Here is a 17,888-nt window from a genome sequence, read left to right as displayed (position 1 = left end):
ATGTTTTACTCTTATTATTATTAATACTTAGTTAGTTTGGCTCTATTTCATTCATAATCAATTTTATCAGGCAAACATGATTCTGTTTAACAAATAAAAATTTTAATTTTTTATATTAATTATGAAACGTGATTCTTATATCAGTTATCAAACATATCAATTATGAAACGTGATTCTTACATCAGTTATCAAGCATGACTGGCCTCACAGTTGTCTTATAAAAGTTGATGGGAAAGTTTTATAAGACAACTGTGACGCCAGACATGTTGTGCGGCTCAAAATGTTGGGCCACCAAGAAGCGGCATGTGCATAAGATGAGTGTAACGAAGATGCGAATGCTTAGATGGATGCACACAAGATTAGATAGAATTAAAAATGAAGACATCCGTAAAAAGGTGGCATGGCACCAATCGAGGAGAAGATGTGAGAGCACCGCTTAAGATGGTTTGGCCATATCCAACGTAGGCCTTTGGATGCTCCAGTGAGAAGCAGTGACTCGTGCCAAGCTAATGGAGTAAAAGGAGGAAAGGACAGACCGAAAACAACTTGGGTAGAAACAGTGAGGAAAGACATGATGACTAGGAACATAACAAAGAACATCTCCTTGGATAGGAGAGAATGAAAGAAAATGATCCATCTAGGCGAACCCAACTAGTGTCGGGATTAGACTTAGTCAATCTGAGCAGGGTAGACCATTTCACCTTGTTCATGAAAATTTTCTAAAGGATTCATTAGTCGACCCCGACTAGTTTGTGACAAAAGCTTATTTGAGTTGAGTAGATCAAACATTATTCTTATTTTTAGAATTAGTTTTCAAGAATCAATAACAAAATCAAGAAATAGAATCAGAATCTCGTTATGGTTCCCTCATTTATTAAGGTTTTTTTTTGTGGAAACAAACTTTCTCCAAAACCTACAGAAAAATTAAAGCCATGTTCAAAGCTATTATTTTTGTGTCTAAGAAAATTGGAGCTCCTATTTTTCGTGCCCTCATTCCCGATAGAAACGACGGCATCTTACTCTTTTTTCTTGAAGAGATGGAAACCCTCGCAAGTAGAGGTGCTACCTCAGCAGACAAGGAACTAACAAGTAGAGTAGTGAGTAAGTAGTCTTAGGAAGTGTTGGTTCCTTGCAACAAAACACTACATGACGCCTGACTTTACTAGCAAACTACTAAGAAAGTCCTCCGTATTATACAATCAAAGAAGTCCTTAAGACATGATTTGGGGCAACCCAAATTTATCCAGGAGTTGCACCCAAAATCCCACTACAATTTAGAAACGAAAAACTCAAACTCTCGGTGTCATGCTCGAACGATAGTATGTGACATGGGTCATTACTCTGTACAATAACAAATAATATAAGTGAAATCTGTTAAAAAAAAAATTAACACAGATGAGATATTGACAACGGGCTTTCGTTTATAAACTAGTATTTCAAATTCTATAAGAATTATTTAAGATTTTTGCCACTGCAATGATGCCGAGTAAGCCTGTTAGAAATGAGGGACATTTGGTTGGTGACAAACACTCTTAAGCAAAAGAGTTGAAGGAACGGTATAGCTCTGACCAGCAGAACAGATTAACATTCAGAAATAGAAAATCTACAGATCTAAACAGCAGAACAGATTAACATTCAGAAACAGAAAATCTATGAGTGAGATATATAGAAAATCCATAAGCAGCAATCACACAATCACATGATTTTTGTTTTCCAAAGAACACTACCAACAATCTTAGCAAAGTGAATGATATCACAATCTCATGATAGAAACAAAGAATCTAAAAGGTAAAACGGCAAGATAAGTTCTGAACTCAAAGTCCAGAAGATAAGAAAGAAATAGCAACCAGTGCTCAAGTTCTGTTCCCAACTTTAATTCCTCCTCTATAGTACGTTAGAAGGGCATAAAGCAAACAAGTTGTGTGTCCTCCTTGGGCCTACCGCGTCACCTCCTAACCCCCATTAAGTTAAATTTACTTGATCTTCTTCTTTGGCCTCAACTGAAATCCAAAATCCCAACAGAAAAATAAGCAACTGGAATCTTTCAGTAATGCATCATATTGAATTATAGAAACATAATTTGACATGTGAATGAGAGAACACTGAATTCACACCTGATTGCTGTGGCCACATTTCTTTTTCCTGCAGTTTACAGCCCGAGGATGCAGGCGCGCATAGCATCTGAAAAAACAGAAGACACCATCAGATGTATTTCAGAACTAGATATGCAACTCATACAATGGCAACTATACAAGAAAATATGCATATGATGAAATGAACAAACATTAAGCTGCAAAATTAAAATGTTTTATTTATTTTTGAATGATATTAAAATGTTTCAAATTGTTATCTTTGTACTCAATGCTTTGCAAGAATTCAATTAGCAAAATTATAGTGAAAGCAACAAAGGTACGCTGCATGCCTAGACTTGGGGCCTCTTTGGGTACCTCTAAAACTTATTTACATACACAAGTGCAAATGGTTCTTAAGTTAAATATGATTGTTTACAAACAATTTTTATAATACTTTTAATGGCTTCAAATGAGGAATTGGTGTCCCATTTGCAAAAATTAAACATACTAAAATTAAATATAACTTAATCAGAAATTCCGCAAATAATTCCTCAACTCTAATTGGCACATTGCAATGAGTCCTAGCATGGGCATTTGCCAAACTTTACAGTATAGAGCCCTTATGTCCCATACCAATGAGTTCACTAAAACGAATTGTCTAGTCAAGTATATTGCGTAGACACTATCGGATTACAGTGCACATAATTCAAACATAATTTGGAAAATTTAAAAGCCAAATTATATTGAATTACTATATTGAATCCCACAGGCATGTATTTTCACATGATGTCAATGAGTGCCGTGTTCTTAACTTAGGGTGTATCTGCTTCTGGGATGTTAGCTCTATATCTCTATCTTTCTTTCCTTTCCCTTATGCCCTTCCTCCGCCCTCGTGTCCACTCATCCGATGATGACTCCGACCATGCGCCTACTGCTTTAGCTGCAACTAATTCGCCGCATTTCATAGACAATCTATTCTTACGAAATCTCTGCATTAACAGTCTGCTGCCTAGCCTTCTTCACCTGCTGCATAGCCTCCTCTACCCGGATGGCTTTATCCATCCGCATCGCTACATTCTCCATGACTCCATCTTCTGTAAAGAAATTTCCGAGTGTGAGACACACCAAAACACGATCCACACGTTTCTTCAAACACATAAGGCCATCAATCTCCAAGAGTTGATCCCATGAGAAAAACCCTAGCGGAACATTCTTAGTACCGCATTCAAGGGCTTAATTCCATCGGCAAGCCCCATAGTCCTATCATCATTGTCTGATGTATTCTGCGGTGTTGTCTCGACATTAATTAGGTCAGTACACTTTCCTGACTCCCCGCTCACCGAGGAAATATAAGCCCAAATCAGCTAAGAGGAATTTTCAAGATTCCAACCACATGATGTACATTTAGAGTACAATATGAGAGAATTTGATTGGTGGAAATGAAATGCCCTTGCAAGGTCACATAAAATGCCGTAAATCCCAACAATTTCAAGGAGAATTATTTGTAGAATGCTATGTGTGGGTGGGTGAATGTTGATACTGTGGCTTGTGAGCTTTACTAAACTAAGTTCAAAAAGAATGACAACACAACACCCACCCCTTGATTCTAGTGACCCATTGGATATCAAAGTGATTTCTTTAAAAAGCTCTACGTCATATTAAAAATTAAAAATTTCTACTGGAAAAAATATAACATGATCCTCAATTCTACTGGCATTGCTACTTCATGAGGAAATAGTAAAGAAAACTTATACGCATCAAATTTTGTATAGAGGAGCTACAATTACAAGCAAAAATCATGGAAAGGATCCACTTACACCTTCCAATTTCCTAAGAAATCAAACGAAAAACAGAAAGAGAAATAATACATACTTCCGGCATATCATCTTGTCTTGGTTATACTTCCTGGCCAACGCCATCAGAGAGGGTTCAATAATCCCACCGCGAAGTCTTAGAACAAGATGCAGCGTCGATTCTGCAAGCAATTCCATGATTGCAACCAATCAAATGTCAAAAAAATTGTCAAGGATAGGAAAAAAAGAACCAACATCAGAAAATTAAGCATATATTGGTCTATAAGGCCAGAATTAAAAAAACAAGTGACAATCTACAAACCTTTCTGGATATTGTAGTCAGCAAGAGTTCGGCCATCCTCGAGCTGTTTACCCGCAAAGATTAGGCGCTGCTGGTCCGGAGGAATTCCTGAAAATCATCTGTTAGTCAGTTGCAGATTAGAAAGAAGAAGGAAATAAGGACCTGTTTGGATTGCAAGAATTTTCAGAAAAGTTTGGACAAGAAAATTAATTCTAAATGTTCCTACTTGTTTTCCATACTAAAAAATTAAAAATGATTTTTTATAACCAATCCTATTCAAATGGGCCTTCAATTTATGATAATATCCCTAAAATGAACCCTAATCATATCATTTCACTATAGAAAGAAAAAATTGTCCAAAGAAATTTTCAGTGAAAAAATGTTTTTCTTACAATCCAAACAGGGCCTAAAGGATCCAATGAAAATAGGGTTAGGGTTTTATCATGGAGATGGAATCACTCTAATATGGTGACATTGAAGAAGAAAATAAAGGATGGAATGAAAACTAGGGTTAGGGTTTTGTCGAGAAGGAAATGAAGTCACTACAATCTGGTAACATCGATGACAAGGAAGAAGTATAACAGCGAAGAGATGAAAGTTAGGGTTAGGGTTTTAGGAAATGGAGACAATCTGCATATGTGGCGAAGAGTCGAAAGTTAGGGTTAGGGTTTTAGGAAATGGAGGAAAATCTGCATACGCGGAGAAGATCGAAAGTTAGGGTTAGGGTTAGGGTTTTAGGAAATGGAGAGCATCTGCATACCTTCCTTGTCCTGAATCTTCGCTTTAACATTGTCGATAGTATCGCTGGATTCAACTTCTAGGGTTATGGTCTTTCCCGTTAGGGTTTTCACAAAGATCTGCATCTTTTTTCCACCCCTCTTCTTCTCTACTCCGTACCCTTTTTTTTTTCTTTCCTGTGCGGCTGTGCCTGCGTTTCTCTTGTTCAATTTATCTCAGATGGTTAGAGGTAGGGTTAGGGTTAGGGTTTGCTTTTGGTCAGGGGTTCGGCTGCTACAACCGTACACGTGGTATGTTATGATTGGTGATCGGGTCATATGATCTAGTGGGACACAATTTTGGTGGTCCACAGAACAAAATGATGACAATCAGACAATCCTGACCGCCTGTCATTGATCTAAGGTAATGTGGTTAAGATGGTTATATTTTTACTAACTTTTTTTCAAAAAAAATAAAAAAAAATTAAGGGAATTTGCTAAGGACCATCGCACAAAGGCATTTCACAATTTGTTGTGCATGCCACACTTTTTATACAGACGATGACTTATGAAAAACTTGCTAAGAAAAACATTTCCATCGGAAATAATTTTCAGTGTTTGGTGACCTTTGTTACAATTATTTTTTTTCCCAAAATAAATTTTTTTTTACCTATTTTTAAGGAAAATTACAAACACTAATGGCACGTTTGGTTGCTTGAACTGTTGGGAAGAAAAGAAATTCTTCTCAAACTTATTTTTGGCTCCTGGGATTATTTTGAGATGGGTTGAAAAGGCAAGAGTGGGATTAAAAAAATTCACCACGCAAGCAATCATTACAAGAGTGGGATTAAAAAAAATTCACCAGGTTAAAAAGCAACCGAACATGAGATGGGACGAAAATTTTACTAAAAATTCCTAGGACAAAATTTTTACTGAGTGACTTTTTACCTCCTTTTATGTCTTTCATCCAAGCTTCTTATGTAAGAAATGATCGAAAAAAAGCCTATGCTTTTTGCGCCCCGGAACTTAAAATAATTCTAGATTTCTCTCCCCTAAATCGTTAAACTCTCCCTCTTTTTGCTAATGGAAGGGATCTTTGATGTTTCGGATTTATATCACAAAATAGAAAAAAGAGGGATCCTTGCCGTTCATGATTTATCCCCCGAAATCTATGTTTTTCCCATATGTGTAAAATTCAGAATGATTTTCCGATTAATATTGGTTTATATTCACATCCTGTTTTTAGATTTTTGCTTTTGAATCCCTAATTACGTGTGGTGGGATGATTGCTCTAATTGAAATATGAAAGGAATGTACTGACATTTTTTATAATCAAAACAAATCAGAATACGATGCGGATTTTGATTTCGATTCCTAATTCTAGCAATCCAAACATAGCCTAGAAATCACTTCTAATCAAGGAATTATGATTAATCCAAACCTCGTGGAATCAAAGGCTAATATTATGAATAACCGACAAGATCAAATGAACTCAATTACCAACCAATTCAATACACGTGGCAGTGGGCCATGCCCATCCAATTTGAGGTGGACCCACCAAAATTGGGTTGTCTCAATTATTCTAAACTCTGGAGCCTGAGATGTGGCACAAGGGATATATTATAAGTCTGTAATATAATTAAAATTTTCAGGGGTATTCTGGTAAATGCAATTTCCCAAGGGCGCTGATATTCCCTCTCCCCCCCCCCCCCCCCCCCTTATTGCTGGCTAACGTTTTCCCATCATTTGACCGGTCTCTCACTCTCTCTCCACATACACAACAGGAACAGTTGGTGGGCCCAACAGAACAGTTGGTGGAATGGTGCGCCCATCTTTGAACAACGTAGGCCCCGCCCATACCACACCATAGGATAATCCAAACCGTCCATTTGATGGGCCATAAATGTAAATAGGTTGCGTCCCAAAATATCATTTCCATAGGCTGATCCTAGCCCTCCGATCTAAATAGAAACTACATCTTATGCAACCTTTATAGATTGTAGGGTTGTGATCATCCTATGGAAATGATTTTTGGGGCACAACCTATTTACATTATGGCTCATCAAATGAATGGTTGGGATCATTCTATGAAGTTGGTCGTAAAGTAACATTAAGGCCCGTCCACAACATAGGACGATCCAAGCCGTCCATGGTTTGGATAATCCTATGGAGTTGGTCGTACAGTAACATTAAGGCCCAATCGTAGGCCCTACTGATTTCTTTCAATTGAAGCGTACCGTCCACAACATAAGATGATCCAAGTCGTCCATGGTTTGGATCATCCTATGGTGTGGTTCGTACAGTAACATTAAGGCCCAATTTAGGCTCCACCCATATTTTTGAAAATGAAGTGTACCGTCCAGACCATAGGATGATCCGAGCCGTCCATATGATGGGCCACAATGTAAATAGGCACACCCCAAAAATCATTTCCGTTGGATGATCACAACCCTACAATCTATAGAAGTTGCATAAGATGTAGTTTCTATTTAGAACGGAGAGCTAGGATCAGCCTATGAAAATAATATTTTAAGGGACGCAACCTATTTATGTTTATGGCCCATCAAATCAAATGGACGGTTTGGATTGTCCTATGGTGTTGTATGGGCCGGGCCTACGTTGTTCAAAGATGGGCCCACCAACTGTTCCTGTGGTCAAATGATGGGAAAGTGACATATTCGTTAAATCCTAACGTTAAACGTTAGGGTGGGGGTTATCAGCGCCCTTTCCTGATTATCTTTCTCTATCACCGTCTCAACGCAAAACAGACCAGGGTCGAACACCTTTCTTCCCTTTCCCTTCAAAAGGAAAAAAAAAAAAATCTCTCTTTTTTCCTGATTTATTTATCTACGTTTTTTTTTTTTTTTTTTAAAATTCTTCTCACCAGTAGATTTCCTGCATGCTTTATACGCCTCTTCTCTTCTCCATCTGTCAATATCTTTTTTTTTTCTCTCTCTATTTTATTTCTTTTCTTGAAATTGGGTTTTTTTTTTCTCTGTTGTCTGATCTCTCAAATCGGAAGCAAAAAAAGTTGATCCGGAACTCTTTCGTGATTTTTTAAAAGGTAATAATCACTCCTCTATGTTTTTTGATTTTTCTCTATGAAATTGAAGATTTCTAGGTTTTTTTTTGTTTTTCTCTTTGGCTGATTTTTAAAAAATCTCTATCTCTCTTTAGTTTTTAATATGAATTCTATTTCTTTTTGACTTTCTTAGAAACTTATTATGTGTTTTTTGATTTTATTTAGTGAGGATTTTTTCTGAATGTTATTGAAACTATGAATCAAGGTGGTGATACTATTGCTGGGCTGGATTCCAATTCTGTTGAGGTAATTGCTTAGATTTTTTCCCTCTAAATTTTTGCTTATTGGTGTAGTTAAAATTAAAATTGGTTTGTGGTGGAAATTAGGGTTTTTTGATGCGTAGAAGGTTAGGTTTTGAATTGATCATATCATCTTTTGTTATATATGATTTCGTAAATTCACTATGGTTGGATGGTTGAGTTGATTTGTTTCTAAGGACCGTCTCTTTTTATTCATATTCAATACTAAATAAATTGCAGTTTTTGAGACATTGTATTTGATGGGGAGTTTGGTATAATTGGACCAGGCAATGCTAGTAGAACTGTTTGGTAGTAAATTTTGCTGACTAAATGTGTTGCTCAAATCCTTTTTTTTTTCTTATTTTTTGGTTATGTTGGAAAAATGTTGCATCTGATGTCCTATATTTTACTTGCGAATGAAATCGAATCACAAATATTTACTTTTTTTTGTCCTGCAATCCTTTTCCAACCCCACTTAGTGAAACTTTCTGACTCTTTACCTTTGCATTCCAATGCAAAGATCTCTCTGAGGTGTTCAATCCTCTCCTCAACTGTTTTGACATTTGGAATAGTTATACAAAGCGGACAAGATGTGCAAACACATGTACTGATTCTATTAGGGAAAATTCTTTCCAGTGTATGTTCCAAAAGGGTTTATTTGGATCCCTTTATGGAAGCCCATTCTTAAAGAGACATCATTTTAAAAGTAGTCTTCTTCCCTAGCATTTAAAAGGAACTTTCTTTAAGGTAAACTGTTGTCATGATGGGCCTAAAATCTCTCATGCTCTTTTGTTCTTCTCTGTTAGGCAGGAAGTCACAAAATAAAATTTTAAACCCTTTTATTAAGTGTCCCCCCCCCAAACGCGCACACACAGTCACACTCTCTCACACACACATAACTTGTAGAAGAACTCTACATTGATTTTCCATCAAGATTAAAGAGCTAATCAAAAGCTTATTTGGGATTATGAGACCAACCTCTAGCTATATCAAACACTACCTTTTGACCTTTCGTGTTTTAAACCCTGCTCTTACTTTTCAACCAAATGTGTGAAAGCCTACAAGATGTTGGTCTCTTCCACTTTGTTGTATTGAGTAGCCGTCCAAAATTGTAGATGCCATCTTATGTGGCTCATCAAATTGAACCTTGCCTGAGATGTTGATTTTGTTATTTGAAAATTTCCTTATTTAAGCTCCTAATAGCCCTGATTTATTTATCAATATTAGTCTTGTGAACAAAAAACACCTCTTTGAATGATGTCTAATGATCTTTTTGAAATGCTTCCGAAAAAAGCAAATCTGTTTTTATGGTTTGATCAAGAACACAAACTTTTGCATTTTAGACATGCTCATGTGCTTAAAGTTTTTGTAGCTCCAGTTTTTACATTTGTTGTTTCCTTCTTTTGATAGGTAAGATGTTGGGTCATGGATCACCACTAGTTGAGCAATAGTCTCAATCCCAGGCTGTCTTTCTTTAGCTTGTGATAAAGCATATAAATTTGATATGAGTTGTAGGTTGAAGAACATTTGGCTCTTCCATTATTTTTTGTGAAGTGAGATGAAATGACAAGAAAAAATTCACATAATGGTGAAATGGAGAACTTGGTTTTGACTGAAACCAAAGAAAAGCAGAACTTATAAAAACATGTGGGATACCATTGTTATAGATTTACAACTCAAAACTAACGATGAAATGTTCGTTATTGCTTTCTACAACTATCTTATCACATTATTATTATTGTTGCCCTCACTCATAAGAGGTGTATGAAGGACGATTGAAGGATGGACTGATACTTCATTATGTTACCAAATTTGATGCAAGACCAATGTAGCTCTAATACCAAATCTAATGCAGGATGGATCTATAGAAGGGTCGTTAGGGGTGAAAAGGATGGGTAAAAATTAGGGTTTTGGGTCGTAAAATTTATGAGTAATTGAGGTTTAGGGTGGGTTTGGAAGTGTACAAGCATGTACCGGGAAAGTGCAGACATGCCGGGCAGGTGCATGCAAGGGTTTTGGGCAAGATTGCAGAGCGTAGGGTTTAGGTTGAGATGGGATGGTAAAACAAGAAAAAATATGGATTTGAGGTTTTTGGCAAGGGAAAAGAATATTTTTGGTTTCCGAGAAGATTATTTTTGTAGAGGAATTCAAAAAAGAAGAAACACGAAAGAGATAGTGATGTAGTCTAAGAAGAGAAAAGAGAAAAGAAGAAGAAGAAAGAGGTAAAGAAGTTAAGAAGAAGTAGAAGAGCTAGAAGTTGGAGAAGAGAAGAATTGGGGGGTGAAATCTCGGCAATTCCTAAATCAACCAATTAATCATTAAAGTTAAACAAAAAGTCTGTAAATTGGCCTATAAATAGGCATCCAAGAATCCATAATGGACTAAAGCACTCTAAAAAGCAATAAAGGCTAAAATAACCTTAATAATGTAAAATAAACCCCAAAATATCCCTACGAACAATAAAATAACGCTAAGAACAATAAAAAGATCCCTATGTGGCTCCTGAGTGCGGCTCCGTCTAGAATAAACTCGAAAGGGACGTCTACGATCCCCATCAACTCCCCCTGTTGAAAAGTACTCTCCTCCGAAGAGTGAAGAGCGTGGTTCTGCTCCAAGATGTCATGGCCAAATGGCGAAGCTCCTCTCCTGTAAGCCAAGTAGCGTCAAAATCTGGCAAATGACGCCACTTGACAAGATAACGCTGAAATCTACCATGGCGTGATGAAACGACCTCATCGGCAAGTATAGCATCAATCTGGTCGGTAGGAAGCAGTGGAATAGGCTGAATCACTGGTATTGGGGCCGGAACAGAAGTGCTGGCAGTTCGACCTGTAGAAACATCTGTCGGCATAGTAGGATGCTCGAAAGTACCTCGATACGTGATAAGATCTTTGATATTGAATACATGACTAATATTCATATCAGGAGGAAAGTCTATTAAAAATACATTAGGGTCGTATTTATGAAGACTATGAAAATGTCCAATGGCTCGAACATGCAACTTTCTGAAAGAATGATGACGGTAATGCTTAGGACGTACACGAACCATAACATAGTCGCCTTCATTGAATTCAAGGTTCCTACAATGTACATCAACGGCTAGTTTATAGTCAACGCTATTCATAGCAATTCTACGATGCATATCATGTAGGGCACGGATGTGCTGGGCAAAAGAATCGGTTGACTTAGATGGACGGGCATCAGAGGGTAATGGTATAAGATCAATGGGCTAACGAGGGTTGACGCCATGAACACTCTTGAAGGGGCTTTTTCTAGTAGTCCGATTGACAAAACTATTGTACGCAAACTCGGCTGTCGCTAACAAAGAATCCCACATACCTGGATGGTCACCTACCAGACATCTCAACAAATCACCCAAGCTACGGTTTACGACCTCAGTCACCATCGATCTATGGATGAAATGCTGATGAAAACTTCAATTGGTTCCAAAGAGCTTCCCTAATGTCCGCCAAAAATAACTAGTGAATTTGACATCTCTGTTAGACACAATGTTAATAGGTAGCCCATGAAGTTTTACGACCTCCGTAAAGAACAGCTTAGCAACCTGCACAATGTTAGCTGTCTTGCTATACAACATAAAATAAGCCATCCGTGATAATCGATCTACCACTATTAGGATAGAGTCATGTCCTGTAGCTTTCCTAGGCAATCCAAGGACAAAGTCAATGCTGACATCTTGCCATGGAGAGAGGGGAATAGGCAATGTCGTGTATAATCCAGAGTTTTGCTTCTTAGCCTTTCCCAATTGGCATGTACGACACTGGGACACAACACGCGTTATGTCTTTCTTTAAAGATGGCCACTAAAATCGATCCCCGACTATAAGGATGGGCAGTAAAATCAATCCCCGACTAACACAATTGTTTTGTCTATGCCAAAGTGTCCTGCTAAGCCTCCAGCAATCCAGATTGCAATTCCCAAACTAAGAAATCTTGAACGGAAGTTATAGAATGTATAGCCTAGATCCTCGAAATAGATAACCGTCTCGTATTAAGAAATCAATGTGATATCGACGATTACCATCGTGGACATCTTGAAAGATGATGCCAAAATCGGAACACGTGTCATACTCTTCCTTCAGCCTATCAAATCCTATGACTTTAACACCCATAGTCTGTAAGACCATAACCACACGACTTAGGGCATTAGTGACTTTATTCTCGACACCAACCTCGTGATTGGGGAGGAATGTATTCTTGAGGAATTCTATCCACTTAGCGTGCCTTTGACTTAATTTCTTATGTGAATGAAGGTATTTCAACGCTTCGTGGTCAGAATACAGGACAAACTCCCAAGGTAATAAGTAGTATCTCCAATGAAACAACGCATGCATGACAACATGTAACTTTTTATCATATGTAGAATATCGCTATTTAGCCTTATTCAGTTTTTCACTGAAATAGGCTACAGGGTGTCCTTCTTGACTCAATACACCTTCTATCCCTACTCCTGATGCGTCACATGAAACCTCAAAGACTTTAGAAAAGTCAGGGTGATTTAGGACATGAGCCTCAATCATCTTCTGTTTGATATTCTGGAAAGCTCGGGTGGCAGCAGGGTCCAACGGAACTCATTTTTTTTTATATATTCTGTTATTTGAGCCATAAGGGTATTGAAGCCCTTAACGAACTTCGATAAAATGTGACTAATCCATGAAAACTTCGAACCTTTGAAAGTGTCTTAGGGATCGACCACGCATTGATTGCTCTTACCTTTTCAGGGTCTACATAAACACCCTGTTCCGAGACAATGAAACTCACCTGGGTTTGCATAAATGAGCATTTTTTGAGATTTGCATAAAATATTGCTGCTCGAAGAATCTAAAGAACTTGCCTAAGTTGATCCAGATGTACTCCTTTTGATTGACTAAAGATCAAGATATCTTCAAAGTAAACCACCACAAATTTGCCTAAAAACGGATGTACTATTTGGGCCATTACTCTCATGAATGTACTCGGAGCATTAGATAACCCGAAGGGCATGAGTGACCATTCGTACAACTTGTCTGGGGTTTTAACTTTTAAGGGCGGTTTTCCATTCGACGCTTGGACGAATCCGTATCTGGTGGCACCCACTTCGTAAGTTGATCTTACTGTACTGGCGAGACCCAGCTAAGAAATCTAACATATTGTCTAGACTGGGTATTGGAAGCATGTACTTGATTGTGATCTTATTTATGGCATGACTGTCAACACACAATCTGCATGACCCATCTTTCTTGGGTGTTAGCAGTGCGGGTATTGCACAAGGGTTAGGCTGCCTTGGGATTCAAAGAATTAGAGAGACTAATCAAGCTTTGTTAGAAAATTGGCTATGGAGGTTTGGGAAGGAAAGTTCTTAGCTTTGGGCCAATGTGATTGATAACAATTATAGTGCCAAGTTAGGAAAATGGGAATCAAGGGATAAATTCAGGAAGAAGGGGTCCACAATGTGGCGAGAAGTGATGGAACTCAAACCAAAATTCGAAAAAGGTATTAGGTTCAGGGTGACACAGGGAATCACATTAGATTCTGGTTGGATGCTTTGTGTGATGCTACTAAATCTTTGAGAGACCTATTTCCTTATTTACTTGTTGTTGCATTAGACAAAGATGTTCTAGTCATGAAGTGTTCAGATCGAGAGGAAAGTAAAATGATCTGGGCTCCTTCTTTCAGAAGTGACTTTCTTGATTGAGAACTCGATTCCGTGGATAGGCTGCTTGCTATGTTGGGGAAAATCTACATCAAACGCTCTCGTAGGGACAAAAGAATATGGATCTGGAACTCGGGAGGGGACTTCTCAGTTAAATCTTTTTATCATCATTTGGTGCATTGTTCTGCATCCTCTAAAGTATCCAAGGTTTGGAGCATCCAAGATCCTCCTAGGGTTCAAGTATTTGCATGGCCGGCTATTCTTCGAAGAATTCAAACTGTGGATTTCCTAAGGAAGCCGAATATATTGATTATCGATCATTGTCCTTTGTGTGTCGAGGAGGGGAAGCGGTTGACCATTTGTTATTGTAGTGCAGGGTTGCTAGAGAGGTATGGAATAGATTATTATCCAAGTTTGGTGTTGCATGGGTTCTCCCAACCAAGTTAGAGGATTTGTTTGATCATTGGGAATTGGTTCCATGGAAAGGTAAAGGGAACATTCTTTGGAAGGTTTCCTTTGTTATCACAATATGGGTCCTTTGGAAAGAAAGAAATGCAAGGGTGTTCGAAGAATTCTCTAGGAGACCGGTCTTTCTGTTTAATAAGGTCTTTCTGTTTAATAAGGTTGTTGCTCTCATTGTTTCTTGGGTGAGAATCATTCCCAGCTTTGCATTTGTGTCGTCATTCGATCTTTGGTACTGATGGAATGTGATATGCAATGAGGTTAGGGAAGCCTCAATCGTGGATCAGGTTTGGGAACCTCTTGTGCAAGGATCTTGGAAATGAAACTTTGATGGTTCAAGTTTGGGAAACCCGGGACCATCCGGTATTGGAGGCGTGCTAAGAGATCATCAAGGAAGAGTAATATGGGCTTACTCAGGACCTATTGGGGTCTCGGATGCAAACGAGGCTGAGGTGTGAGCAACTCACTATGGTATTAAGCTATTATCAAATGATGACCTTGCTTAAGTTGAAATCGAAGGCGACTTGAGGAATGTGATTAGCTGGATCAGTGGATCTCACTCAATTCCATGGAGATCACTCAATTCAATGGAGATTTGCAGCGTGGTTTGATGAAATTCAAGACATTATCGGTGATTCTCACATACAAGCCTATCATGTAAAAAGATTCGCTGATGGTGTCGCCGACAAGTTAGCCAAGGATGGAGTCTCAAGGGATTTGACTTCCTCCCTCCTCGATTCTTCTTTCTCTGTTATGCTCTATTTGTACCTTTACTTGGGCCTTTGGCCCCTTTAATATATTACACTTACCATTCAAAAAAAAAAATGAGTCAACTCGCCATTATGAAGTTTGATGGTGTGAGTAGGGTTCGTGAGCACATCATGAGTATGACAAACATTGCTAATAAGCTTGCTGATGTGAAAGTTGATGTGCCTGAGACTTATTTGGTCTCGTTGATTCCATAAGCTCTTCCTTTGCAGTTTGATGCCTTTAAGATGTGTTGAGTTGGGTTTAGATGAGATGACCTCAATATCGATTTTGGAGGAGTGTAGGATACGCCAAAAGTGAGTTGATAGTGCTTTATTCAACAGCTTGTATAAGCTAGACCCTTCCTATTATGCAATATCTCTTACACGTGTTGTTGGAATTGTTGGTTCTATTATATCTCCTGCGTGTGTTGTTGGTATTGTTTGTTATATTTAAAACATGCGTTGAATGTATTAAGGAAAGCACACGACCACAAAGAATATGTGTGTGCGTGCGTGCGTGCGTGCGTGTGCATTTTCCTATTTTGATTGTGGGTGATATTTACATTTCATCGCCCCTATTGTTGACGGCTCTCGTTAAAGTTATGTCTATCGTATGCGGGAGATGTATAGTGGAAGCGTGGCCATATAATCTGCATATTAGGAAATTGGATTCTAGAACTGTCAGTTGTCACTTCATTAGGGGTGCAACTTGGATCGGGCTCAACCAGAACCCAACGGTTGAACCCGATTTTGGCTCGGCTTGGGTTGGCATTTCCTCGGATTGGGTTAGCAACCCAATCCGATCCGATCCGACCCGAGCCCGTCCTCCGTCCTCTATTTTTATCTTGATTTTCTTTGGGTTATTGTATTTTTCTGTTTGGCCCAAGGTGAACCCGAAGCAACCCGACCTGATTTCGGGTTAGATGGATTGGGTTAGGGTTGCGAGATTTAGAGGCGGGTGGGGTTAGGGTTGACCATTCTCAACCCAAGGCTCGGGTTGGGTTAGGGTTGAGGGAATGCTATCTCGGGTTGGGTTAGGGTTGGCCTCAACCTGATCCAACACTGACTTGAGTTGCACCCCTACACTTCATTGGGTATCGAGATAGGTCAGTTATCGATTTTACTATACGTCCTACTCTAGCAGGGTTATAGAAACTTATCATGCTGCGTTTTTTGAAAGTGTGACATCTAGTGTAGAGCCTTAAAAGACCGTTTTTGAGCCTTAAATCCTTTCTTCGGCTATGTTGGAAGAATTTTGAGGTGGTGTCTTATGTTTTACTTGCCTATGGAATCATAATTATTTACTTTTTTTTGGTTGTACTCCTACAATCCTTTTCCAACCCTGCTTAGTGAAACTTCTGAATCTATACCTTTGCATTCCAATGCAAAGATCTTTATGAGGTATGAAATCCTCTCAACTGATTTTGACATTTGGAATAGTTACGCGAAGTGGACAAGATGTGCAAAGACATGTACTGACTCTTTTAGGGAAAATTCTTTCTATTGCGTGTTTCAGATGGGCTTATTTAGTTTGCAAATGTAGATGGATCCTTTATGAAGCCCATTCTTACAGCGGCATCATTTTAAAAGTGGCCTTCTTCCCTAGCATCCAAAAGGAACTTTCTCGAAAGTAAACTGTTGTCATGATGAGCCTAAATTCTCTCATGCACTTTTGTTCTTTGTTGGGCAGAAGTCACAAGATAATTTTTAAGCCTTATTAAGCATCCCACCCTCATAACTTGCAGAAGACCTCCACATTGGTTTTCCATCAAGATTAGATAACTAATCAAAAGCTTATTCGGGATTATGAGGCCAACCTCTAGCGATATCAAACACTACGTTTTGACCTTCGTGTTTTAAATGTGCTCTAACTTTTCAACCAAATGTGTAAAAGCCTAAAAGATGTGGACTATCTGATCTTGGTCTCTTCCACTTTGCAGTATGGAGTAGTTGCCCAAAATTGAACATACCACCATTTGCGGCTCATCAAAATTGAACCTTGCCTGAGATGTTGATTTTGATATTCGAAAAATCCCATATTTAAGCTTCTAGTTGCCCTAATTTATTTATCAATATTAGTCTTTTTTCAGCAACAGTATCAATATTAGTCTTGTAAACAAAAAACACAAAGTGATAGACCTCTTTGAATGCTGTCTATCTAATAATCTTTCTGATATGCTCCCGAAAAAACAAATCTGTTTTTTATGGTTTGATCAAGAACACAAACTTCTGCATTTTAGATGCGCTCATGTGCTTAAGGTTTTTGTAGCTCCAGATTTTACATTTGTTTCCTTCTTTTGATAGGTAAAATGTTGGGTCATGGATCACCTCTAGTTGAACTGTATTTTCAATCCCAGGCTCTCTTTTTTTATCTTGTGATAAAGTACACAGATTTGATATGAGTTGTAGGTTGAGAACATTTAGCTCTTCCATTATTTTGTGTGAAGTGAGATGAAATGACAAGAAAAAAATCACATAATGGTGAAGGAGAAATTGGGTTTGACCAAAACCAAAGAAAGGAGAACTGATAAAAACATGTGGGATACCACTGTTATAGATTTTACAGCTCATGACTAACGATGAAATGTTCATTGTTGCTACCTTGCAACTATCTTATCACATTATTGATTATTGTTATTGTTAACTACCAGTTTACTCCAATAGCTTAAGCTATTGGAGAAAGGTGTTATTTATCTTTTATACTTTAACACTCCCCCACACATGTGGCCCACTTGGCAAACACGTGGCTCATGTGGTCCCACTTTGGGCCGACCATTGCATGTGGATTTTCGCTATCCAGGAGGTTTGAACTCGAGACCTTT

The 17,888-nt window shown here is 38.3% G+C and overlaps 2 protein-coding genes across 5 annotated transcripts in view; one reads left to right on the top strand and one right to left on the bottom strand.

Moving 5' to 3' along the window:
• Window positions 1-1,634: 1,634 nt before the first annotated feature.
• Window positions 1,635-5,110, bottom strand: LOC143873515 (ubiquitin-ribosomal protein eL40 fusion protein). Its single transcript, XM_077376818.1, has 5 exons — window positions 4,927-5,110; window positions 4,188-4,274; window positions 3,945-4,047; window positions 2,115-2,181; window positions 1,635-2,000 (listed from the first exon to the last, which is right to left on the bottom strand). Exons 1-5 carry the CDS (start codon window positions 5,027-5,029, stop codon window positions 1,974-1,976), a joined length of 387 nt encoding a protein of 128 aa, XP_077232933.1. The 5' UTR covers window positions 5,030-5,110; the 3' UTR covers window positions 1,635-1,973.
• Window positions 5,111-7,630: 2,520 nt separating this feature from the next.
• Window positions 7,631-17,888, top strand: part of SAC3A (SAC3/GANP/Nin1/mts3/eIF-3 p25 family) — a 67,894-nt gene continuing 57,636 nt past the window's right edge. The window contains exons 1-2 of one of the 4 annotated variants that reach the window (XM_077376814.1): window positions 7,631-7,946; window positions 8,130-8,210. In XM_077376814.1, coding sequence (XP_077232929.1) covers window positions 8,160-8,210 — 51 coding nt within the window. In that variant the 5' untranslated portion in view covers window positions 7,631-7,946; window positions 8,130-8,159. The remainder of the gene's footprint in view (window positions 7,947-8,129; window positions 8,211-17,888) is intronic. The other 3 variants (XM_077376816.1, XM_077376813.1, XM_077376815.1) reach the window with 3 other exon arrangements.

Source organism: Tasmannia lanceolata, unplaced genomic scaffold, assembly GCF_043159265.1.
Source record: "Tasmannia lanceolata isolate RefF3 unplaced genomic scaffold, GAP_Taslan_0.1 ptg000002l, whole genome shotgun sequence".
Taxonomy (NCBI): domain Eukaryota; kingdom Viridiplantae; phylum Streptophyta; class Magnoliopsida; order Canellales; family Winteraceae; genus Tasmannia; species Tasmannia lanceolata.
The sequence above is the reverse complement of the archived record's forward strand: the minus strand, read 5'-3'. Positions and strand labels throughout refer to the sequence as shown.

What these genes read in the sequence shown, in the direction of transcription:
- LOC143873515 (XM_077376818.1), bottom strand. Translation starts at nt 5,029, where the DNA reads ATGCAGATCTTTGTGAAAACCCTAACGGGAAAGACCATAACCCTAGAA. An exon ending in GAAGATTCAGGACAAGGAAG is followed by an intron (nt 4,275 to 4,926) that starts GTATGCAGATGC and finishes GATGATTTTCAG; the next exon opens with GAATTCCTCCGGACCAGCAG. An exon ending in AATGTGGCCACAGCAATCAG is followed by an intron (nt 2,001 to 2,114) that starts GTGTGAATTCAG and finishes TTTGGATTTCAG; the next exon opens with TTGAGGCCAAAGAAGAAGAT.